The 26,451-nt window shown below is 36.6% G+C and overlaps 3 protein-coding genes across 3 annotated transcripts; 2 read left to right on the forward strand and 1 right to left on the reverse strand.

Moving 5' to 3' along the window:
• LOC18787950 (cell division control protein 2 homolog) lies at positions 5,779-10,214 on the forward strand. The gene is made up of 9 exons (XM_007221305.2): positions 5,779-5,913; positions 6,078-6,120; positions 6,216-6,400; positions 7,087-7,207; positions 8,116-8,289; positions 8,668-8,831; positions 8,982-9,069; positions 9,168-9,221; positions 9,747-10,214. The coding sequence occupies exons 2-9, from the start codon at positions 6,112-6,114 to the stop codon at positions 9,834-9,836; spliced, it is 885 nt and encodes a 294-aa protein (XP_007221367.1). The 5' UTR covers positions 5,779-5,913; positions 6,078-6,111; the 3' UTR covers positions 9,837-10,214.
• Positions 11,012-12,665, forward strand: LOC18787903. Its single transcript, XM_007221306.2, has 4 exons — positions 11,012-11,523; positions 12,001-12,111; positions 12,207-12,287; positions 12,378-12,665. The coding sequence occupies exons 1-4, from the start codon at positions 11,311-11,313 to the stop codon at positions 12,450-12,452; spliced, it is 480 nt and encodes a 159-aa protein (XP_007221368.1). The 5' UTR covers positions 11,012-11,310; the 3' UTR covers positions 12,453-12,665.
• On the reverse strand, positions 12,900-21,678 carry LOC18787904 (tip elongation aberrant protein 1). Its single transcript, XM_007221328.2, has 16 exons — positions 21,375-21,678; positions 21,182-21,279; positions 20,861-20,996; positions 20,749-20,777; positions 20,385-20,481; positions 20,243-20,298; positions 20,019-20,126; positions 18,500-18,556; positions 17,708-17,799; positions 16,576-16,660; positions 15,762-15,914; positions 15,065-15,165; positions 14,698-14,877; positions 14,492-14,595; positions 13,518-13,608; positions 12,900-13,354 (listed from the first exon to the last, which is right to left on the reverse strand). The coding sequence occupies exons 1-16, from the start codon at positions 21,434-21,436 to the stop codon at positions 13,295-13,297; spliced, it is 1,509 nt and encodes a 502-aa protein (XP_007221390.1). The 5' UTR covers positions 21,437-21,678; the 3' UTR covers positions 12,900-13,294.

Genomic DNA, 26,451 nt, shown 5'->3' on the forward strand with positions numbered 1-26,451 from the left:
CTATGGGTACGAGTCTAAAAAGGGAAGACTTAGGGTAGCCAAAAGATCACTGGTGGTAATGTTGGGTGACCTACAACCCAATAAGCTGTATAAGTTAATTGGGACCACTATAGTCGGGGGATCAGCTGTTTCTGTAAATCAAGGTATAGAAGAAAAGACTGAACTTTGGCATCATAGGCTCGGGCATATAAGCCAGAAAGGATTGCAAGAATTACACAAGCAAGGCCTTTGAAAGGCGTGTCATCTTGCAAACTGGACTTTTGTGAATATTGTGTTCTTGGAAAGCAAAGAAAGGTATCATTCACGAGTAGCAGTGCAGATAACCGAAGCAAGGAGCAACTCAGCTATATTCACTCAGATGTTTGTGGCCCTGCACCAACCGAATCAAATGGTGGAGCCAGGTATTTTGTTACTTTCATGGATGATTTTTCTAGGAAGATTTGGGTTTATTTCATGAAGTAGAAATCCGAGGTTTTTGCGAAGTTCAAGGAATGGAAAACAGAAACCGAGAATTAAACTAGAAGAAAGATCAAGTGCCTGAGAAGTGACAATTGAGGTGAATATACAAGTAATGAGTTCACCGATTACTACAAGCAGGAAGGCATCATAAGGCACTTCACAATAAAGAAGAATCCCCAACAAAATGGAGCTGCTGAGAGGATGAATCGAATTCTCATGGAGAGAGAGAGAGAGAGAGAGAGGATCATGCAATTTCATGCAGGATTGCCTGATAGTTTTTGGGCAGAGGCTGTTAATCATGCAAGTTATTTGATTAATAGATCACCATCTACAGTTCTCGGTTTTAAGAGTGCATAAGAGGTATGGTCTAAGAAGCTAGTAGACTATTCCAAGCTCTGGGTGTTCGGCTGTAGTGCTTTCATACATATTCCAAGTGATGAAAGGTCCAAGCTCAAACCAAAGTCTACACATTGCATATTCTTAGGTTTTGAGAAAGGAGTGAAGGGTTTCAAGCTTTGGGATATCAACAACAGGAAAAAGGTTGTTAGCCGAGATGTTGTCTTTGATGAGACAGCCATACCTCTAAATAAAGTCGAGAGCAGTAGGGAGCAGAAAGACGATGCTGAAATTGAAGCAACAAAGATTCGTTAATCAATTCAGACAAGCTTAGGTGGAGCAAATTGAGTAAGATGTCGAATCTGATGGTTTTGAGGAAGAAGAAGAGCATCAGCATCGTTCACCAGTTAGGAATCACGTGGAGCAAGAAACAGGGCAGATTGAACCGTTAATGCCATTCAAAAGACCGTCAAAAATGCTAACGTGGCAGGGTCATTATGGAAAAAGTACCCCACAGGCTTTTAAAATCCAAATCTAAGCAGCTCAGTTTGTAGATTTGGCCAAAAGAAGAAGCTTCTCATTCGAAATAATTTGTGGATTAGGGTTCGGAGTGTATAATCGAAAAAAAAAAAGAGACATTCGAAAATCTGAGAATGAGTGAATATTGTCGAAGGATCAAAACAGAAGAATCGAAATCTTGGGAGAAGTGCAAATATTGGAGAGATTGAAGGACAATGACAATGCCGAGAGAGAAATGAGGTTCTCAACCCAAGTACGGTAAGTGGCCTTTCTCTTTTGAAGTGGAATAAATGAAAGCGAAAGATTTATAGAATGTAGTCAAGGTTTAAGCTTTTTTATTGTTTGCTTGCTTTGTTGGGTCAGTTCCAAAGATGTTGAGTTTCAAAAGTCTAGAATAAAAAATTGTTGTGGTCCCCTATATCTTGCTATTATGTGTTCCTGTTTATTAGTTGTTTATAGGTTCTTTTACTGCTTTAAAAATATTAGTTGTGTGTGAATCTTGCTTTATGTCTGTTTACTTGGTAGTTTGGTCTTTGTGTTGTCCTTTTTAAATTGTACATATGACTAGGCAGTGGTTAAAGTGTGTTTTTTTATATTCTATTGTGCAGATGATAAAGGAATAGTCATCTTTGAACTACACCATGGAGATAGAATGGTAAAGTTCTTAAACCTCAATGAGTGGTGGTTTTATGTAGGGGGAGAGGGGGTCTGTTGATTATTTGGATTGATGTCTTCTAGACTACATAAATTTGTGAGATATATAAGTATGCAAAAGAGCTCAGTTACCATGACCAAGTGGTTGTGGCAGGGATACAAAATGATTAAAAAAACCTCAGGAGTAAAGACGATCTGCGCTTTTCTCTTTGCCTTGTTAGGATCAAGGGGTACTAACTCAACGTCCTTCTCGGGCCTCCATCTTTCTTTAGGAGAGGCCTTTTGATTGATTCCCTCATCTTGGTTTTGGCATTTTGATTGCTATTGGGGAATGACTATCCCTTTTTCCTTTTTATTTGCTAAACTATCAGGAACGAGGTCTGCTTCCTCCCCTGCTTGTTCTCCTCCTTTCTAATCTACTTGATTTGCAGGGATGAACTGAGTCTACTTGCCCTTCTTCAGCCCTTGGGTTGAGCATCTTCTCGCCATCGCTTGGTCGCTATTGATTTGCCGGACACTGCCCTCAAAGATTGGGCAACATATCTTTTAATACGTGGCAGAAGTGATGGGGTTGATCGTGCCAATCCATGGCCTGCCTATGATGCCATTATAAGGGAGACTTCGTCTATGATCATGAATGTCTATGAGCTGATCATCGGTAAGAAATAAACATTAAGCTCTATTGTTCCCACGGTGACTGTGGTCACCCCGTTGAAGCCGGTCAGTGACCTAGCTGACTTGGTCTCCATGCCCATCTGTTCGACAACTGAAAGCTGCAAGATGTTGGCTGCACTACCCTCATCCACACGAAGTCGGTCGATCACGGCCTACACAATCTGGATGTTCATGACAAGGGTGTTATTGTAAGGCATATCAAGCCCGATCAGGTTTTTCTTCTAGAAGCCGAGATCGTTTTCTATTGCGGGATAGCTGGTTAAGACTTGGGAGATCATAATTACCTGCTTAATCTTCCTCTTATTTTCCTTGCTGGTCAGCCTAGACTCCTCGGAGTCGGCCAAGATTATGTTAATCCTTATGAGATTATAGGGAGGTTCCTTGGCTGCATCGTGGTCCTCGATCTGCTGGATAGCCTTCTTTGCCACGGACTTTGAGCAATGGCCTTCTTTGACTAGCTCATTGAGGTGCTTTTTTCAAGCAAAGTAATCGTTTATATATTGCATGTGCGTCCTATGGAAAGCACAGTATCTGCTGGTATTCCTCTTAGTTAGACCTCTTTTCAAGGGTGGTGGTCTCTTCAGCTAGGGCTTGTCTTTCACTTGGGCTAAGATTTGATGTTTCGGGATGAAGAATTTATGTAGCTCTCATCTGCTGGGGAGCTTGTTTGGGGTTGCCACTTGCGCATTTCCCTTAGTTCCTATTGTTAGCCCTATCACCCTTCTAACTTGTTGGCTGGTCGATTTTTTTGGCAGACTTTTTGGCGGCGATTCAATTGTCATCCTAGAGCACATGGTGTTCTGTGATAACGAAGACCTCTACCAGAGTCTGGCTGAAGCTATGGTCAGCTCACGGTATAGGTCGTGCTCGGTTAACAAGCCCTTCTTGAATGCATATGATGTGATCTGATCATGGCATCCTACAATGTTAGTTTTTTTGCCTTAAACCTCTTAATGTAGTCTCAGAGAGATTCACCATGCTTCACAGTCAGGTTGAATATGTGATCAGGCTACTTTTTGATCATCCGATAGGAGGTGTACTCATTTGTGAAAATGAGTGCTATCTCTCCCAAGTTGCTGATACCTATAGAGTAGGGTATGGAACCAGTCTTTAGCTGCTCCTCACAAGGTCATTGCAAACACCTTGCACATTAGCTCAACTTCGGACTTATAAAGAATCATGCCACTTTTGAAATGCTTCATATGGCTCTCGGGATCATAATCCCCTTTGACTGGTGTGAAAAATGGCGTCGTGAATCGCCTTGGCGTGGCCACTTGCTCGATCTTATTGGTGAAAGAAGAGTAGTTTACTTGGTCTACCTTCTTGAGTAAGGAATCGTCCAACTCTCCTCCAACAGTAAGGAATCGTCCAACTCTCCTCCAACTTTTAAGTCTCGAAGTCGGTCATTCACAAGCCTCTTGACATCTTCTACTCGCAAGGCTTGCGGCTCACTTCGGTGTCTCCCATGACGCAGATGTCGCTAATCGACTTCCTCATTGACTCTCGGGGTTTGATTTCCTCAGTTGTCTTGCTTGCACAGTGTATTGGTGAATTGAATATGTGAGGGATTTTCTGTGGCTTGTCGCCATGAATTGGCTCTTCGGGAGTGGGCAGGTGAGCGTTGTGATAGCTAATATTTCGGCAACCAATCATGAGGTGCGACATGGACAATGTGAATATTCCTTTGGTCAACAATTGTGCTTCATTTTAATTGGTCAATTGTTTAGACTTAAAATATGGATGATACCATAAATTATGGATTTGATATTCATTAAATCTCTGATTGATTCAATCTTTCCATTTAAGGGAGAGAATAATTCTCTGAAAAACCCTAGAAGGCAAGAACACTATAAATACCTAGCTACACCAAATACATGAGGTAATTCTAAAACCCTACAAACTCTCTCTGTCTCTTGCTGCCCCCCCCCCCCTCTCTCTCTCTCTCTCTCTCTCTCTTAGCTCTCGCCACACATACGGCTTTGGCTACTTGGTTATCTCGTACCTTAGAGAAAGCTCCGACCTTCTCTGCTATTTTCGTATCTTTATTAAGATAATCTAATTGACTTTGTCATTGAAGGGCCTTTGGCCAACACCCCTTGGGTGTGGTTTATTTACTCTAGTATATTTAGCAGGGATTGAGGAGGAAGAGAGAGAAGAAAGGTAGGAGGGTGAAGAATCAACCCCCCCATGTGGAAATTTGCACAAAACTTTACTTTTCTGTTTATAAATGTTAGATTTGAATGATTCATGAACCCAATTTGGGAAAACTTCAATTTTTTACAAACAATGTTTGGGTTTTTTTGTTTAGTTTTTTGTTTTCCAGTTCATGAACGTAGACTTGGGTTTCTGTAACTTTATTGTATTTTCATGAAAGGTTCATGTTTTCTTATTCACTAGGCGTGAAGGAGAAAGATGACTGGCATCGGAGATGATGGTTGATGAGTTTTTTGTTCTTGTTTTTCATCTCTGATATTAAACTCTTCTTAAAAAAAGAGAGTTTTAATAACCAAAATAGTATTTTACTGCAGTAAAAGTAAAATTAAAGATGACATATTGATATTTAAACCAGTTTTTTCTCAACCCTTAAATTAGATCCAAGGGTAGGCAATCACAACTTTCTTGAACCACAGGGTCCCGGAGAATGTGACTAAATTCTCTTGAAACCAAATGCATTACTTTTATTATATTGATACACCCACCCACCCAACCTCTAGTACGTTCCCCCTTAGAGTACTTCCACTTATTTGCCATGGCAAAAGGCAAAAACAAGTAAGGACGGTTACTGTTCACTTGCCTTAGTAATTTTTTGTGTGCCTTTCCATCCATTGCCATGACAACTTAAGCACAATTACTATTCACATGGAATTTTATTTATGTGTGGGATTAATAAATAAAATTTTTTTATGTATGTATAAATTTTTTTTTTTTGAATTTTTTGGTAATTTTTCAGAATTTTTTTCGATTTTTAATTTTTTTTTTCCTTCGCTGACGTCAGCACCTATCTTGCCTTGTGCTTGCCCGGGCTGGATGTCACCGCTGGAGCTGATTTTGGGAGACAAGGGGCCTTTTTGCGTGGGCTGGGCTGTCCTCTTGGAATCCATTCGTCCAAAAAAATCCCCTACGAACCCAATATCTTCCTTCCCCTTATGCCAAGAGAGCAAGAATCAAACGTGGGCTAATCAGCTGTAGCACTCTCCCTCATGTGCCCTCGATTGTTCGTCTGCTGTCGGCGGTCAGGTACTGTTGTGTAGCAGCGACGTCGTCTACCAGGTACTGTTCTCTCCTCTGGAACTGAGTCGTTAAATCTTTCGTTCCAGATCGATACCGTACCGCGATTGGGTACGCTCGATCCGGATCGAAATTCGTAGGGGGGGGTGAGCGAATTAGGCAACTACGTTTACAATTGATAAGGGTATTTTCTACGTTTCCTATAGGCTTTGAAGGCCTGGGTTTGAGCAGAAAGGCCGGATGGACCAGGTTAGTGATGGACGTGCCATTTTTGTGAATTTGGTTCTTTGATTTTACTTTGTTTTTGTTTATTTTCTATGACTCTGATGTTTGTCGTTGTGCAGTACGAGAAAGTTGAGAAGATTGGTGAAGGAACGTATGGCGTGGTTTACAAGGCTCGTGATCGTATCACTAATGAGACTATAGCTTTGAAGAAGATTCGTTTAGAGCAGGAAGATGAGGGGGTGCCAAGCACTGCCATACGCGAAATTTCACTCTTGAAAGAAATGCAACATGGCAACATTGTCAGGTATATTTGAATTCATCGTGCCTAATTTCTTCAATTAAGGGGTTTTATGAGAAAATTATTCATGTATTGAGAGCTTCAACTTCATGTTTGGGCATTCAGTTTCTGTGAATCATAAAAATGCCGAAGATATTACCTGTTGTCGAGGAAAAGTAGACCTATGAATTTCAGACTTTTCTCTTGAGTTAATATTTCTTTTTGGACTGCATTGTAGCTTCGAGTTGTAGCATGTTCTTCTTCCTATATTCATTCCCCTTTAAATGGAAATTTAACGTATCAAAGAATCCAAAATATAACATGACTGAGCTAGTTAATCACTGTTTATTTACTTCACTCTGAGCATGTTGCTTTGCCCGGCTTGTCTGAGCTTGACCAGGAAAGTAGCGTTTCTTTTGGTGCCTAAGCATGAGCACCCCAAAAAATAAATTAGTGGAACAGGGATCCTCATAGAGATGTTTAAACACAGTCATTGGGTGTGTCCTAAACTCAGTGCTTCTAGAATGTATTTTAAATAGAAGACAAAATTTAATATAATGAAAACTTTTTAATCTGCTTTCTTAGGCATCTTCCATATTTCCTTATGGCTTGTTTACGTTGCTAGATATTCATATTTGGTGCGTACACTTTTATTGTCTATCAGGGAAGAAGATATACTTAACAAATTCTTCTAATGGGTATTTGCTTAACAGGCTGCAGGATGTAGTGCACAGTGAGAAGCGCTTGTATCTGGTTTTTGAGTACCTGGACTTGGATCTGAAGAAGCATATGGATTCTACTCCTGAGTTTGCAAAGGATCCTCGCCAAATAAAAGTGAGCGATTGCTTTCTTGTCTTTACAAACCTTTGATTGACCTAGTTGGTACATTTAGTAGTTATTTGATCAGCAAATTATAGTATTTCATCTCAGGTGCAGTCCATTCCTTGACTGTCATGGTTTGTAAATTTTGGTAAGGTTAGGGAGGCTGGAATGGAGATGCATGTGTGATGCAGGGCAGCGGCTATAAGCTGCTGTCCAGTGACCCAAACATACCCAAAATAAAGAGGATAGAAGGATAAAGCAATAGAATTGAAGTTGGAACAAAGATAATTGAGTTATAGGGCAAAATCCCAACAGAAACTGTATAGACTAAAGTCTGAAATTATATTCATCAACAAAAAATCCATACAAGAGTCTCTAACTAGCCTATTTATACTAGAATACAGAAAACCTAATTGACATCGGAAAGTAAAAACCTAAACAGGAAATTAAACCAAATCCAAGTAAGAATAGGAAAACTAAAGAAGTAACTAATAATTTAAAGTAAATAGAACCCTAGCCCAATTGACTGACGGGCCTAAGTAATCTTAGAGAGCTTCGTAGATGCTCCTGCATCAATATGGGTGTTAATTTTTAATTTTAATTTTATTTAAGAAATTTAGCTTTCGTGAATAAGTATAAGAGGCTATCATTTGTAGGCTTTTTATTTAGCTTCCTGCTTTTACATTTGTCATTTATTTATTTGTGTACTTCTTCTCTTAGTTTGTAAAGCAGATTTCAAATGCTTTATGGCCCAATGTTGTGCGATGCTTATGATGTTTACTTCTAGTTTCTACTGAGGTTACCGTATATCATGCTTGAAATTGTTATATTGTTATGTAATCCATCCTGATTTTGACAATAGACTACTGCAATAATAATCTTACAATGAAATGTCATTTGGCCATGTCCCGTTTCTGCAGATGTTCCTTTATCAGATTCTCAGAGGCATTGCTTATTGTCATTCACATAGAGTTCTTCATCGAGATCTGAAACCCCAGAATCTGCTGATAGATCGTCGTACCAATTCACTAAAGCTTGCAGATTTTGGACTGGCTAGAGCATTTGGTATTCCTGTTAGGACATTTACTCATGAGGTATGAGTGATTCAGATCATGACATTTAGCTGTTGCAATTATTCAGATCAGTTGTCTTTCCTCTCACACTTTAATTAATAACAATAGAAAGAAAAGAAAAAAATGTGGCTATTAGTACCACTTGAGCACAATTTAGTGCGTCTGTTGCGATATGATGCAAAATTGAACTGCTTTGCTCCAAGAAAAATCACATGTATTGAAATTAAAAATTAATATTTCTGAAAGCAATATTTAGGTAGTTTGATTTGTTAACATTTGAGCACTATTTAGTGTGCCTGTGTTTGTGTTTTAATATTAACAATAAAGTCTTAACGCGAAAAAAAAAAAAACAAAAACAAAAGACAATAAAGTGATTTAACTGTTGGTGGTTCTGCGTAGGTGGTGACTCTCTGGTATAGAGCGCCGGAGATATTGCTTGGTTCCCGCCATTACTCTACTCCAGTAGATGTGTGGTCTGTGGGTTGTATATTTGCTGAGATGGTAAACCAACGACCTTTATTTCCTGGGGACTCTGAGATTGATGAATTGTTCAAGATATTTAGGTGAAAGATTCCCAACCAAATCTATGCTTTTCTTTCCTTCTTTTTTCCTTTTCGTGGAAGACATGCAGCCAGATGGCTGTAGACCATGTTATGCATCCCATCATCCTCAATGTATCCTGTCGTACTCACACTGTTGCTTTTCATATGAAGAATCATGGGTACTCCAACTGAGGATACATGGCCTGGAGTGAATTCTTTGCCTGATTTTAAGTCTTCCTTTCCTAAGTGGCTTGCTAAGGTAATTGAACTCTATGTGTGTAGCTATCTAGTCCCATCATAAAATCGTCAACCTATGTGTTACTCATAATATTGAGAGAAGCATCCTTGACTTTGCAGGACTTGGCAACTGCAGTTCCAAATCTTGAATCAGCTGGTGTTGATCTTCTCTCTGTAAGTTCATATTCAATTTATGCACTCCATGGGAAAAAATTGTTCGTATATGTACGTCTACACTGTAATTTAATTGTGCGTCTTACACGAGTTCCTAGCCAGTCCCACAAAGATGTTAGTATGGTATACGGGGAGTACTGTAGTTTCCCCTATTGCCAAAAGAGAAGTACCTTAATTTTCATTGGTAAAATTCGATAATCAAATTTGGAAAATAAAAAAAGAAGTTTCCTGCGCTTCGATTCCCTGGAAGCAAGTCCTTTTGGTGATTGATGTTGTCCATTTTTTTTCCTTAGTTTCCTTATATGAATTTATTTCAGCAACAACTTGAGGAGTTTGGTGGGTTTGTCGATTACAAATTTTAATACGTTCATTCTTGACGCTCTCTCTGTTGCCAGTCCACATGACATGTGGCAAATTTAAGTGGGCTTGATAGATGAGCAGAAAATAATTGTTAAACACGACATGAAAGCATCTACTGCAGTTTGGTTTTTCTATCATTTAAGTATTTGCTTTTTTATCTTCCAGAAAATGCTCTGCTTGGATCCCAGCAAAAGGATTACGGCCAGGACTGCTCTTGAGCACGAGTACTTCAAAGATATTGCCTTTGTACCCTGATTCCTCCTATCTTCACTTCCTGGCAGAGAGTGTTTTGTTTATACTATAGTGTAGCATCCTGTGAACTTTGCTTGAATGAGAAATGTGTGTTGCTCTTGTGATTTTTCCCCCTCATTCCTCAGACATAGTTCCAATTATGTTGATTTGGCTTTCAGCAGACGTTAACATCAATTACAGTCTGCCCTTGGTTTCTTTCATTTCCCATTTACGCTTGAAGATATACAGTAGTAACATTTTCTGAGTTGCTTGTAATTGACGATACATATCCTGTGAGAAACAATTTTCCCTCGAGGAATGTAAAGGATAGGTTTGCTTCTGATATGTGGTCATTTCACTTCAATGAAAATGACATTATCTCATTTTCGTCTTCCTACCAAAGGCGGATTTTGCTAGAAATTAATCCAATATGTTGCTTGGTTCCTCCGAAAATTCAGAATTGTTAAGAAATTGTTATGATTGATTAGCAAATGTGTGCAATGTTATGTTGTCAACTGTAGTGGAAATGTTTAGATTCTAGAATTACTTGCTGACAAAGTTCTCTCACAGGCGGTAGCTGAATGGTTGTGGTAAGGCTAATTATGTTGCTGTATGTTCTCGCAAACTTGGGGGCATTACATTTGCTAATTATGGTTTCATTTTTATTTTTAATGTCTTATGTTTTCTTATGTTTTTATGGAATGAATTATTTGTGCAATTAAGTATTTGTTGCAAGTGATTTGATTCTGACGTAATGACCTGAAAAGTGGACTTTTGTAGCTGGTTTTCCTTTATAATGAATTGACAGACAATAAGAATGAAAAGGAAAGCAAATGAGCTTATATTAACCAAGCATTATTTATATGTATGGTATTGTTGCTTGACACAGTTCCTCTTGCTTCAAGCAATGTTGAACCATGGTTGCCATACTTTCATTGCGTAGTCAGTTACCTACATTTGAGAAAGAGTGTCTGTCGAAATTTGACATTTCAACTACTTTTGGATGAAATTGAAGGAAATATTATCTCTAAGCTTGAAAAATGGCGAAGATGTTATCTAAATTTGACGACTGACTTTTATTTTTCAAGTACGTCATTTAATTGGACTGTTTCACGTTCATCACTATCACGTGACGAGAACATCCCACGAAATTTTTCTTTATAAAATGAGATTGCAATAGGTGATGCTCTAATTGCTCTAATTGTAGGGGTTTAGATAATGATGGGACAAAGACCTATATCAAAATGCACCAACAAAAGTCAATTAGGCCATGTCTTCTGTTGAGCACTTAGAATTTGTCTTCTCTTCCTTTCTGACAAACGTACTCAAAAGAAAGCAAGAGAAGAGGAGAGAAGACCTACCAGAAAAGGAAAGGGGAGAGAGAAGTTTGAAGCAAAAGCAATAGGAGAGAGTATATAGAATTAATAAGAAGAATACTTAAAGGAGGTGGGTTTTGTGGATGCAGATAGAGGCCAAATTGAATTTGGAGCTGTGACAAATGCAGAAAATGAAGAGCCTTGGGAGCATTTCCAATAATGGGAGGCTATCAACAGAGGAGAACGAGGATGAGGAAGTTTCAAGATTGGCAATATCAGCATGGGAAGCTAGAGAGGAAGAGATTGAGAGGAAGAAGATGGAAGTTAAGGAGAAAGTTGAACTTCAATTGGGTCGTGCTGAGGAAGAAACTAGGCGTTTGGCACAGATTTGGGAAGTAAGTTCAACAAACTTTTGTTGGAATATTTTTTTCTTTTCACAATTCGCTTATCAATTTATATTGGACTCTCAAGCTATTCAAATAGGATCAAGCATGTGTCCAAAAAACATTACTTTGGTAATTAAGGGCAAAATGTTGAGTGTTATAGCGTGAGCTTGTTACTAAGCAGGGCTAAAAACATTTATTTCTAACTTGGAAGGTTAGAAGGGTACCCTACCCACTATGGATATCCACTAAAAAATAAAATAGGAAGCCTAGAACGATGTGATTTTAGACATAACAAAATATATGGATCCTATTTTGAATTTATTTCGACCTTGTTGGATTTTTTTTTTGTTCTTGATTAGGAGGGCTTGGTAACATGGTTCACTAGTAATTTGAACCCAAATGACTTGCCTATAGGACCTATTCTTCTTGGTCGGCCACATAAATTACTTCATAATGAAATTATATCATACATTAACAATCTAGTAGGAGCTCGAAGTGATGGGAGATCCCTTGAGGAAGGAACTTGCAAATGTAAGGAAGAAAATCGACATGGTTAACCGAGAGCTGAAGCCATTGGGGCTGAGCTACCAGAAGAAGGTGCTTAACAATTGCTAATTATGCTTGATTATACTTTCACCTAGTTACTGCACTAACATTAGAGCATGCATCCACTCACATCTCACTGACAACAGGAAAAAGAATATAAAGAAGCGCTGGAAAGCTTCAATGAAAAGAACAAAGAGAAGGCTCAACTTGTAACCACACTGATGGAGGTAAGTACCAAGTCTCATTTGCTCTACAAATTTATTGTTACATCCCATTCTGCACTTGGTAATTCTTCCAATTTGTAATCTGCTTACCAGATGCTGACCGAGAGCGAGAGATTGAGGATGCAGAAGCTAGAGGAGCTGAGCAAGAACATAGAACCCACACATTGAAATTTCCTAATGCTGATCGGCAGATTCCATTGTCTAATATATTCAATTAGTACATTTGGAAATAAATTTCTTGGATGTATGGAGATTAAAGACAATAGAGGAATCTGCATTCTTGGCAGATGTATTGTTTCATTGTATCAATCCAGATAAGAGAAATTCAAACTTCTATGGTAAAACAGCAATGCAATTTTTCCAAAGGAATCTTACATTTTATTTTCTTCACACCAACAGCAAAGCTGGTAACAATTTTTGGAATTTTGAGAACCTATTATTATAATTATCTACAGTTTAAACATAATGCAATTAATATGATTTCCAGGCAAAATACTTGTCAAGCAAGCATACACTATATGTTTGTCAAACTTTATGGAAGGGTGATGCGACCAGCAGAAATTCATCCTAACCAGTACACAGAACTCAAGATAGCTTATAAAAGAGTTTAGGCAGTCGATTTTGAAGATCGAGTTCATTCATAACATATGCAAAGAAGTTTCAATAAATAATCTGAAATTTCCACATAGTGGTACTAAGAAGTTCATTCATTTCATATATATATACATATACCTGTATACCTTAAAAAGGTCTACCAAGCATAATATATCATCTAAAACAGCAGTGGATTCTAAGGATGTCAGAAAGACAGTAATATTGGCATCTTTCAACAAGTCTATGGTCGACATGTACAAGATCTTTAAATCAGTCTAGCAATGAGTTCACAAGTGGAGGTTTGTGCCGGAGAAACATGCGAGCAAAATACCTTAACTTCAATGAAAATGGAGATTGGTCACAATATATCTTTTAGAGGACAGCGCTTTTTTTAGTTTTAGTTTTTTCACCTCCACTTAATTTGGCAGTAGTTGTTTGTACTCTGCCAGAAGCTTTGGGATGTCATCCATACGCAACTGAAAATCATTATGAAATTAACAACCTATGAGAAGAGGGGAAATAAAGGAAAGTATATATAAACAGAAACTAGAATGACAAGTACCGAAAAAGAAAGATATAAGCATGTGGTAAAGATAATGATTAATTTGATTGCATTGCATAACTAAACATAATTAATACCTGGTTAACATTTCTGATATGATAAAACCCATAAGCTACTTTTCCAGGAAAACTAGACTCGATGAACTGCATATGAGATCCACCATTCGCCCTATTATAGCCACAAAGCAAATTCCACACGAGAAAAAGGAACAAAAACACTAATGAGCAAAGTTTAGAACTAAAAAATCCACAAACAATGGCTAAGAACACATATATAAATCCAAAACAAACGATTAATTATTTCGATAGATCCTGCAACAATGTATAAAAAATAAAATAAAATAAAATCACATATAATGATACCCCAATTAATCAAATTTCATTAATTGAATGTCTTGAACATCTGTTTCAGAAAACAACACCAATTTCAAATTTCAGCAACAAAACCAATCTGGTCCAGAGTATCATCATACTCCTACCATTGGAGTCTCCTTTTGTACACAGCTTCACACTATCATCTTGCTCCTACCATTGGAGGACTCCTAGCAGCATCATTTTGACTATTCTCCAGCTCACTGTACTTGCTTTGCTAAAATAACCCCTTTTTATCCTATTCTAGTTTCATGTACAGCATGCATGGTAAATATTTATTAGAAGTATATCATCAAATTGTTATTTCAATTTAGGATAAATCTATTGGATAAACTAAGTAAAAATGAAGTGAGCAGGCAAAATTTCCAATAACACTTCCCAAGCTGTGATACAATTTTTATAATCATTATACTGTACCAGAACATAGGTCATGGACTCAACTCAACAACCTATGCTATGTGAGTATCACGAGCTAGAGTAGGATATGATGTGATTACTGTGTGCCACAACTATATACATAAAACGCATGACTGAAAATTTTTGTATAAAAAAAAATATGAGCATCTTGCATGCACAGCCAAAGATAATTCGAGGATTTCAGCTAGCCATTTGTAGTTAAGCTGGTAATATCTTTAAAAACAACCACATAATTCTCAAAAAGTTCAGCTTAATGTTCTTACTGAAGATGACGAGTAATCAACCGTTGGTAGTCCCGAAGCAAGGGTCCAAGCTCTTTAAGTGGTATATGTCTTGGTGTAGATTTCCTCCAGTGGTCACGAAGTGCCTGAGTTGTGTTTTTGTTAGTTTTGTACTCTTTCACACCACAGATAGCACTTATCATTTAAAACTCAAAGTGCCTAGTATCAGCATCATAAAAGTACCCTACCTGAATATCTGAAACCTGTTGATTACTAGAAACTCTTTCTCCAACCAAACTCGATGCTAGTTGAACAAATTCTCTGTCTTCCAACTCATCCACAATTGGAACACCATTACCAAGGAGAGAAACTGATATTCCTAATCTTTTTTGTAACTCTGAAACAACAGATTCTTCCATTTGGCTCTCCTGTTAAAATTAGGAGGAAGTTAAAATCTAGCAGCAAGCAATAGCAAAAAAGTTTGAATAACAACCAACCAAGTTCAACAGGATTCTAGCAGACATGATTAAAGGCAACAAAAAGTTTATGAAAGGCAGTTTACTACTTGATAACTCCATATACAAAGTTGGATGTAATTAGAGGCATTTGCTATACCTTGCCTTCAGATTGGACATTATTATTTCCCATCACCACATCCTTATTTTGAGGAAGATTGGTTGGTGAAGTCGCAAGTAATCTCTTTGCAATAGAGTCCTCTACAGAACAAGCAAAACGTGACAATTAGAACATGTTAGAATTAGGTTCTAATTCAAACTTCATGAGGCATTAAAGAAATAAACAAGGTTCCCTCCTGCTTGGACAAATATATAGCAGGATCATGAAATATTTTTCTTAGCCACTAATACATGCTTCTAGCATTTTCTCTTCTTCAATAAACCCACTTCTAAGTCTTATGATGAATTTAGAGCCGGCACATCATGACCAAAATTACCCTCCAAATTGTGATATAAATTGGAATTGTTAAATTGTAATATCAAAATCTAACCTTAGACTTTTCACCATCACATTGAACATTTTGTAAGCATTCCAGCAGGAAAAAAGGGGGTATAAAATAGATTGAAGACCAACTACAAATTTATTTTTTAAGAAAGTTTGGCAATATTCCAAGTTTAAGGAAAGTTTTATGGTTCGCAAGATTTGAGGTTATGATCTAAGGCACTCAATTTAAAACTCAAAGGCAACAAAGTTACATAGGAGATTGTTCACAATGTAACCCAGTTCATCTTCAAAAGTGGTTGGTGAGACAACAAGCAAATGATTAGATGAGAACAATAAGAAGACATATTAGTACCTTCGGGAACCAACCACCATAGATCACCAAATGTTGATTTTCCATCAAAGCCACCAAATAACAGATAACGCGAACCCATGCATGTTAGAGAATGATATGCTCGAGCAGGAGGGGGTTCATTGCCAGTAGGCAAGCGCTTCCACTGCGCAGAAACTTGATTCCAGAGGAAAGAAAAATTATAAATAAATGCACGAAATAAGAATTCAAACCATTTCAAGAAACAAAAATGTGTTGGGTATGGTTGGTAGGAAATGATTCACAATTTTGTAAATCAAGTTCTGCCAAAGAATGACGGAAATCAAAACAACTATATCAAAAACTTAGAAATGTCTCACACTATACAGTTGTCTACTAAGTATATAAGATATAATTAAGAAAATATTTCTTTGGCATTTAAAGTAATCCCCATTTTGCTAATTTTTATAAACTGGTCTTAATAGTGCAACACATTTTTTTATTTCAGGTTTCCATGTTAAGCAGTGGTTGTTAATGGCATTAGTCAAGACATCTGTGTACGACAACCTAAAAGTTTCTGTAGGTTCTCAATTATAGGATTATTCAAGAATGCGGTATCTCGGCGGGCAATGAAATACATTTTACTTCTTTTTTCTTCTCTAACATAAGAAAAGTGGACCAATAAAGCACATGGGTTGTTGAATACTGAAATTTTAATTGGAGCACTTGTGTCAGTTGAATGGTAGGCCTATTGCTTGTGAAAACAGTAGTAGCAAGGTAAAATGAAAATGGCTCATCAAAGATGGCACATTACGCACAAATCAGCTAAAAGACAAACAGAAAGCCAAGAAGTAGTCACCCCTGTCTAAAACAATGCAGTCATTGTAATAAATGTCATAACGACTCAACCAGCCACCCGTTCCATGGCCACCAAATAGCAACAGCTGCAAATACAGTTTCTATAATCAGGTATAAAAAACAACAATAAAATATTGAAAACAAAAAGGAATACGATGATATGATAATATCCATTGTCATCATTAATAATTTTTTTTTTTTTATACAAGCGATAATCTACTTTAAACTAATCAAAACTACGGGGAGGAGGATTTGAACTGGGGTGCAGAGTGGGGAGCACGTCCGCACTAGCCAACTTGGCTAAGCTATCTGCCATTGTCATTATCAATATGAATATGATTCATGTAATCAACAACCATAGAATACAGAACTGATGTTTACTTGCTTTAGCCAAAGTGTTACAAAAAGATAGATACTAGGGTAAACCTCTTCTTGTTAGTCTAAGATTCAGAATTGAAGTGTTTCTTCTTTATCTTATTGTGTGTGAATGTGACAGATTTTTAGAATTGGTTTGACCATTCATGATCAAACATATTAACTTATTTATTTTATATGCATTTTCTTTCCTTTTCATCCCTCCTCTCCTAATTTAAGGCTCGGCCTACAATAACCAAGCTTTCCCAAATTATCACCATATATGGAACTGATCACTGAAACAAGCTTTATGACGGCAGATCTGAACGTTACAAAAAAATAATCTACAACTTTATGTGAAGAAAATATGAAGCAACTTTTTAAGGTTAAGGTTCCTGTAGGTCAGAATCCAAGTGTTTCTAGGCAAATCTACGCTACTTGCCATGAGAGCTGAATGCATACAACTTATGCAAAAGTAAGGCAATAACAAACAAATGAAATTTTCCACTAAATAAAAATTCTGAAGCTACTTGTTCAAGTAGTGATGTCTATCACCAAGGAAGAAAGCACTTAAATGGTGAACATGGTATCTGAGAATATGTATGTAAACTTAAAGCTTTGAATGGTGATCCTTCTTCCTTTACTAAAATTATCCTATCCTAACCAGTTTCTCCGTAATAACACAACAGTACAAAAGTAAACTGAAGTGTAATGAAGTAAATGTCGTCCATGAAGAAAGTGTATCAAACATAAAAACACTTAAAGCAAATGTCACTTACATAGTGCCCTCCCGATGTGATGGTATGGCCACAACGTGGAGAAGGAGCTTGACCAGGAAGCTTCAATTGGGTCCATCCAGGTGTTTCATTCTCTTGCTTCCACAACAAAGAAGACAAAATACTAAATTCAGTTGAACAACTAAAAACCAAGTAGTCATATATACACACACAATGAGCATCTTGAATTGACATATATGAAGCTAGAGCTCATGGATTTGAGTACTCTAAAAAATGAATAAGAAGAAAAGTAAAGCTACAAGAAACAAAAGAGAAGAAAAATAATAGCCCTAAATATGCAGGTGCAAACAATCTCCTCCATATCAAATACATGTGCGCTTCCAAGTGAAGAAATTGCAGGGAAGGGGTTCCTTAATCTTTATAGTACCATTTGAAAGACAGAAGCAAAACTAAAATGATGCATCCATCTTTCAGGAAAAACTCTTACGTATCTTTTGGTGGCTAGACCTCAGTTTGGTAAGGTTCAAAGAGGGTGCAACAAAAAGCTAATACCATGGCTGAATGTCAAAGGGATGAGTAATTATACTATTTTAATTTACATGGCAGTAATTAGAAGGTGAAAATCCATCATCTAGACTAGTGCTGTAATAGGAGCACAAGTTACAGTTATCTTGAGAGGAAACATAATATGCAATAAAATAATCTCAAGAAATAGAGCAATTTTCAGAAACATGAGAACAAAGTAAAACCAAAAGTCGGAGCCATGACAAAACTCATGTTGAATAAACTTAAGGGAAGTAGTAGACTATCATAAAAAGGGGACAAACTGCTAACCTTCTTCGATTAGACCCTTCAGAGCCCATAAATCACCCATGATTGGACCTCCACCTCCTATGAAAGGCAAGACGAGTACTCATGTCAGCTAAAAGCCGCTAAATTCACTTAAATGAACGCAAGCATCTAATGCCTGTTCTTACACAGAAAAGCAAAAATTGGCATATATACATATGAGCTATATATACAAAGAGTGAAAAGGAGAAGAGGAAGAAAAACAAAAGCAGCACCAGCAGTGAATTTGAGATTGATTAGATTACTATTCATATATCAACAAACAAAAATAAATTCAAATATCAACAAACAAAAATAAATTCATATATCAACAAACAAAAATAAATTCATATATCAACAAACAAAAATAAATTCATATATCAACAAACAAAAATAAATTCATATATCAACAAACAAAAAAATAAATTCAAATATCAGCAAACGAACATAAATTCATATATCCAGTTACTTTTAATCAAACAGTTCAAGGTGACTATATGGACAGTCAAACAGTAGAAGTTTGCTAACCAAATTATTCAAGCATTCAAAAAGCTTATGGATACAATGTAGTAGTATTATCACTTAATTAGGAGCGCCCCAAATGACTAGTGCGAAAACACAGACCCTAAAATGATCTGCAATCAGGGATATCCCGTGGAAAGAATGGTCTACCTTCACAAGTAAATTTCATGGGAAGACTCCCGTGGAAAGAATGGTCTACCTTCACAAGTAAATTTCATGGGAAGACCCCATGTGGAAAATGAAAATTTCTTCTAGGGGTGATGGGATTTACCTTGGAATTACAAAATCGTAAAAAACAAATCATTATGCCTCAAGTAACTAGGTTGGTTTAATGTGATGTGAGAAATTGCAGAATTTTTCGGTAAGAAACTTTGATGGGAAATGAAAGAGTGCCAAAAAGAGGACAAGGCATAAAATAACTTTTTATTTGATTGATAATCATATAAAGCAGAAGATATTTTAGCCATTTGCATCAAGCTCAAGCTGGCCTACAAATCCTGACTAGCAATCAAAGAAATTACATCAAAATGGCAGAGACGGCAACAACAAAAATCTAAGACACTACCGCTTCAACATTAGGTTTCCAATTGATAAGAAAGGCATCTTTATTTCTCAACAATGACAAAATAATGAAAGAAACTTTTTCAAATAAGCATTCCCTAAATCACTATTTATTTTTAATTTTTTTCTGTTTTCTTTCTGCAAATTAGTTGCTACTATTGGAACATAGAAGGGAAGAAAATGAGTAATGCAACTCTAGTTACGTTGTGCCATATATTATCTAGAAGGAACAGTAAATGATAACAAATTACATCCTTTTACCATAATGGAGGGTATTGCTCATAGCAAACTAACAAAAAGTCAAATAGAATAAAATAAATTAGAGAGAGAGAGAGAGAGAGAGAGAGAGAGAGAGAGAGAGAGAGCAAAGAAAAGTGAAACTAGAATAAAGAGTCGGTTAATGACATCCAAGTATTAACATAGTCAAAGCATGCTACTTCACCTCTGCCACCATAGACAAGCAACCTTTTCTCAACCATGGTAGCTGTATGGCCACATCTTGCTGGTGGCAACGATCCAGTAACTGACAGCTCCATCCACTCTAGTGATACTGTTTAAGGTAGAAGATCAAGAGATAACTGATTTACAACCATTTCAACAAATGTTCTCAACCAAACATGAAGCAGAAAATAACATGTAATTCAAAAATCATAGAGAAAAAATTACTTGTATCCATGACATACACATCTGACAACCACTTTTTACCATCCCAGCCACCATACCTGCATTTGTTTGCATTTTACGTACAACAGTTAATAGAGAAACATAACATCACCTAATCAATAAAAGGTGCAACGAATATACTCACATAACAATTTTCCGATTTCCAATAGCTGAAGCTGCAGCAAAATCTCGTGCGGAAGGTAAGTCGCCAAAACTTGTTAACTCTGACCATTGCCATATGTCTGGAACAAACATAAATGTTTTTGAGGCAGAGAAAAATACCGTATTATTTATCTAAAGAATGATTACCACAACATTCTATCCAACTTAACACATTAATTCTCCAAACTGAAGCAAGAACAAACTTAAATTTATATAACACATATTCAATACTCATCAATTAAAAGGGAGGCAAAAGAAAAAGCAACAAACCAAATAGATCAACTTTGATAAGCACATACTTATCGTTCTCATGCATTGTCAGAAGCATATGATAAATAGATTCTTACCAGTATCCAGGACCCAAAAGTCACCTAACCTGAAACCGAACTTCATTGTTAATACCATTTGCATTAAAGTAACAGAGTAATAGAGCAGAACGTGTAATGGATGTGAAGATACCTCTTGCCACCGGAACGCCCACCAAAGATGAACATATGACAATCAATCACAACAGCAACGTGAAAGGCTCGCGGGCTTGGACCGACTTGTCCATCAGAGCCACCAGTGCACTCTGGCTGAAACCACAATTTGTTATCTGAGAAGAAAAAACAAATCCTAAAATGAGATTCTATAGGGAAAACGGTAACACCAAGTATACCCAGAAATTCCAGAGAGTAAAATTTACAAAATTTGAATGAATTCATGAGAACCCAGAGGAAAATATAAATCAAAATCGGACAAAAGCACAATGAAATGTATAGAGAGTGAGAAACAAAGTACCAATGTCATAGACGACGATATCGCTGAGAAACTTCTTCTCTATAAGGCCTCCGAACACGACCACCTTCGATCCACCGATAATGACGGCAGTGTGACCACTGAGAATTCAAAGCATAAACTATATTCAAATGGAAAATCTTCAAAGCTATATACCCATATGAGAGAAAGAGAGATACAGAGACAGAGTTTTTGCCTGCGAGGTTGGGGTAGAGTTCCAGCAAAATCAGAGGAAGAAGCTCGAAACCAGTAATGCATTCTCTCTTCTTTCGCAATTCGCTGTGCTAATCACTGTCACTTCACTTGTCCACCAAATATTGTTCACCACCAATCTCTGTTCTGTTTTCTTCTTCGTTTTTTTCGTTTTTGTTCTGTTTTGGTCAAATCACCAAACTGTGTTCTAAGCTCTCAGCAATTCCAGTTATGCTTCCGATACACGGATCTTTGTTTGCGGACCTACCGGTCTTTCGTTCTCAATAATGGGGTGTTTTTAAATTTTTATTGGGTTTGGGTTCTGTAAAGGGTAATGATTTTCTCACTCCAATTTATCCACTTACACTTGTTTTTTAGTTATAAAATGAAGTGTAAGTGGATAAAATTGGAGTGGAGAAATCACCACTCTTTGTAAAAATAGCCTACTAAACGGGTTTTTGAAAGTGAGGTTTGTGCAAATTTGAAGCGTTTTAAAAGTTTTTATCACAAGCCTCTTGAATTCACCATATTGTCGTATACACACTAAATTGTTGTTGATAGTCTACATTACCTACTATTGCCAATAAGGTCTAGTCTAGTGGAAAATTGGGTTGACTTATAGATTGTGGTCTCAACCTTGAGTTCAAACTTCTATAACACTATAATAATGTGTGTGAGAAGCTTATATTAAAAAAAACATGTGAATGTATACATACTAATTTGATCTCTCAAACTTCATTAAATTAGTCACATGACGTTCATCAAAATATATCTCATCCACAAATTAAACAAAATAAAGTACATGTTATTTGCTGGATAAGGTATATGCTCTTCATTTAAAGTTTCACATTGAATTTACATTGAGGAGAACATATGAACTTATTGAGCATTGGACGTGAGGTTTATTTCTTTTTTATGAATATGTTGTATTTTGATGAAAACATCATTTTAAAGTTGGTCACATACCATTAAGTGGCCATTTTTATTATTATAATGAAATGCAAACATGAGAGACCAAATTGATGTGTGCATTAAAAGGTTAAGGACCAAATGGATTGATTTTTAAACATTTCACGACTGAAAATGAAGACTGTTAAACAATTCAACGACTCAAGATAAATCACTAATTTTAAATTGTGTTTCGGCCTTTCTTTCTCCATATTCCCAATCGACCAATGTGACTCATGTCAGTAAATGATTATGTGATTGGCATTCCCTAGACCTTTAGATAGATTAACATAAATGGTAAAGTCATTGTGATAGACTAGCAATGGCAAATGTCTCAATCCCAAACTCTGATTTGAAGCCATATGGTTCAATCAACAATTTCTAAGGTAATATCATTATTCAATCATGCATCTTGATTGTGCTGAATTTAGAATTGTTTTCAAATCAAGGATTTGTTTGGAGCTCTAATTTTAAAATAATTAAAGTTTGATTAGGAAGGCTTTTTGTTTAAAGGAAGTTTGTTTCAATTCAAAAAACTACTTTCCAGTTTTTCACCTCAAAAGTCTTCTTTGTTTTCTTATTTGATTGGGATTCGTCTTTGTCATTATATATTGATCTCTCTGTGACTGATTGATTGGAGATCAGTCAATCTTCTTTGTAAATCAATATATTTAATTATCAATTTTAGTTGCTGATTGGTTTTCTTTCTTGTTTTAAAAGCCATTATAAAAAGGAAGCGTATGCTTCATTCTTTACACAACTTTCAACTTGAATTTTCGGATTTCCAACCAATTAAAGAAAATTGATGTGCATTGTTTTCTTAAGGGTAGATCATCAAGAGTAAGATTATCTTGATCATTTGTCGTTTCATACATTTGCATTCATCTGCATAAGATACAAGTGCCTCATACCTTTCGACGAGTTTGAATTGATCGTGTCTAGTATCTCATTCAACATAAGGAGAGAAAGAAGTAATCCTGCTAGAAGTTGAGTTAAAAAGAAATCAGTAAACATTATCTAGAATGTGTATTAGGATAAGTGTGTGAGTACTTCTTGTAATCATCATTCTATAGTGGATTTGTTTTGGACTGAGGAGTCTCATGGATTTTTTCCAGAGGTGGGGTTTTACGCGTAAAATAATTCCAGTGTGTTCTTTATTTTTACGTTCTATATTCAAGGATTGATATCACTTATCAATCCTCTAGGCATGTTTTTATTCCCTTGTTACGCTTAAAATTTGTAAACATACTATTCATCTCACTTCTAGTTTTTAAAGCTATCCTACAGGTAATTTCAATTGATATCACAGCAAGTTGCTAATCACACTAAGTAAGATCCAACAGACCTTAGGATGGAACATGCCGCAGGATCAATTGTACTTCGACCATATTTCGATAGCAACAACTATGGTGTTTGGAAGGCTAAAATGAAGTCATTCCTTTAGTCTCTGGATGAACGTATATGGAATATAGTGGTTCATGGATTTTCTAAACCTACAAAGACAGTTGGAAAAGGAAATGAAGAAAGCACGATCCTCAAAACTAGAGAGGAATGGACTAGTGAAGAAGTCACACACAGTACTAATAACCAAAGAGTCCAATTTTCATGTTTCCAATTTACTTGTGACCTCTGAGTTTCCTCTACGATATTTTGACACTTGTCACTCCACTAACCTCTAACTTCACACTGTTAACTTTTAATAAAAGTAGAAAAACAAAAAATAATTATTAAGAGAAAATAAAAACCCAACAGCCACCACAACCCCTTACCCATCCAACGTGGTCAGCCACCCTACCCCTCCTGCTGCAACCCTCTCTCCTCCCATATCATCCTTGCCACTGGCAAAGCCTTCTTCCCTCAAGGCTTGAACAAGATGACATATGCTTCTTCAAAAAGACATTAAAAGGGCTTCTTCCTCGTCTGGGTATTCAAGATAGTTTGAGGATTATGCTCAGATTTCAATTTGATTACTCCTCAGCCCTTGGTTTTTTCAATTTTGGTCAAGAAGGGTTTGAGTCTCAGTCCCATTACCCAGAATTATTATATTGTTGTTCATATTAAGGCATGTTGAAAAAGAGCTTGCCTTACATGAGTGAGATCTTGAGTTGCATATCTCAATATCGTAACAGAGACAAGATTGAGAGAGATAAAAAAGAAAGGAGGCCTTTGTTTGCGGCAAGGAAGAGACGGGAGGAGAAAGGGTTGCCACTGGAGGGTTAGGTGGCTGACCACGTTGGGTGGTGGGTGTGTTGCTATGGTGGCTATTGGTTTTTCCCTTTTTATTTTCTCACAATAATTAGTTTATTTTTCTAATTTTATTAAAAGTTAACAGTGTTAGGTTAGAAGTTAATGGAGTGACAGATGTCAAAAAATTAGGTAGGAAACATGGAGGCACAGGGAAATTGGAAACAGGAAAATTGAACTTGTAACCAAAAGGGGTTAAATGCTTTATTTACTGCTATCTCTTCTAATAAATTTGAATATATCTATATACTTCTAATGAAGCTTGGAACATTTTGTAGGTAACTCATGAAGGAACCGATACAGTAAGAGGTGCTAAACTCCAAATACACAACCTATAGTTTGAGACACTTGTGATGGATGAGAATGAAATTTTTTCTGAATTTTATGCTAAACTATGTGTCATTGTGAATACATGCTCAAATTTAGGTGAAAAGATTTCAAAAGATAGGGTTATAAAAAATATTTTGAGATCATTGCCTAAGAGGTTTCAATCGAAGGTCAAAGCCATTGAAGAGATTTGAGACTTGAATACTAAGAAAGTAAGTGAACTCATAGGTTCTCTCCAAACCTATGAGATGAAACACTTACCTCCTAAAAAGAGAAAAAGTATTGCTTTCAAAGTTATGAACGAAGAAGATGATGGGCATTCAAATGAGGATTGCGATGATGAGGAATTGACTCTTCTCACAAGACGATTCATGACTTTCTCAAGAATTAAGATTCAAGAAGTCGAGAGTCAAAGAATAATTCAGGTATATATTCTAAAATAAGTTTTTTTTTATTATACTGATGATGTGTCTAAATCTCGCAGGTCAAATGAACAAAAGAACCAAAAAAGAAAATGTCAAATGCTTTGAATGTGAATGCTACGGTCACATATCTTCGGAATGTGCCGACACCTGAAAGAAATAAAAGGATGGCAAAAATAAGGCACTACATACTACATGGAGTGACATTGATTTTGACTTTGAAAATGATGAGAAGGCCATTGCACTTATCACAACCGTACACTTGGATCAACAAAGAAGGATCGTGATTGTGAATATATCAATATTAAGTTTATGATGAAGAAATATATGATTTGTTGGATGCTTCTAAAAAATTCAGCAAATGAAATGAAGAGATTGTTAAATCCGTTGCCGCGCTAAAGTTGGAAAATAATAGGATTGCAAACGGGTTTCAATCCCCCGACGCAGATTCCGAAAAGGTAAGTGCTGGTATAACGAAAAGTTGATGTTTTTGCAAACAAAGTTGACTAACTCTATAAGTTAATTATTTCTTTAACCTATGACAACAAAGCCCTTGCAGTTGAACTTAAAAATTTAAAGGAAAACGTTGTTTCTTTAATCATTGATGCATAAAAAATTGGCAAGATGATTAGCATGAGAATAAGAGATGGTGACAAACGAGGCTTGGGATTTGAACCAAGTAATAAGTCTTTCGTTGTGTTGAAAACGAAGTTTGTCAAATCCTCTCTACATGTTGAACCTGCATCTACTCAAGAAGTCAAGAGATATGTTCCAATTTGTCATTTTTGTGGCACTCGTGGCCATATTTGACCAAGGTGCAACTTGCTCCATAATGGAACTGTAAGGTCGAATTCTCATGTCATGGGAGGCAAGGTAAGTATCCGACATAAGATTTCAAATCTTATGAAAGAGGTAGAACACTTATCTTGTAACATCCCGACCCAAAACTTATTAAGTTAATTAAATTAATTTGATAAATTTTGAATTTACAATTTTACCCTCGGGGGTAAGGTTATTTTGGTCACTTTTTAATCCGGAAGGATTTTGGGGAAGTGAATGGTACTATGATGTAGATCGTACTGAGATGAGTCGGTAGACACGTAGTGGGCTCAAATCAGTGTTGTAACAACAAAGTTACGG

This window comes from Prunus persica, chromosome G2 (assembly GCF_000346465.2).
Source record: "Prunus persica cultivar Lovell chromosome G2, Prunus_persica_NCBIv2, whole genome shotgun sequence".
NCBI lineage: Eukaryota > Viridiplantae > Streptophyta > Magnoliopsida > Rosales > Rosaceae > Prunus > Prunus persica.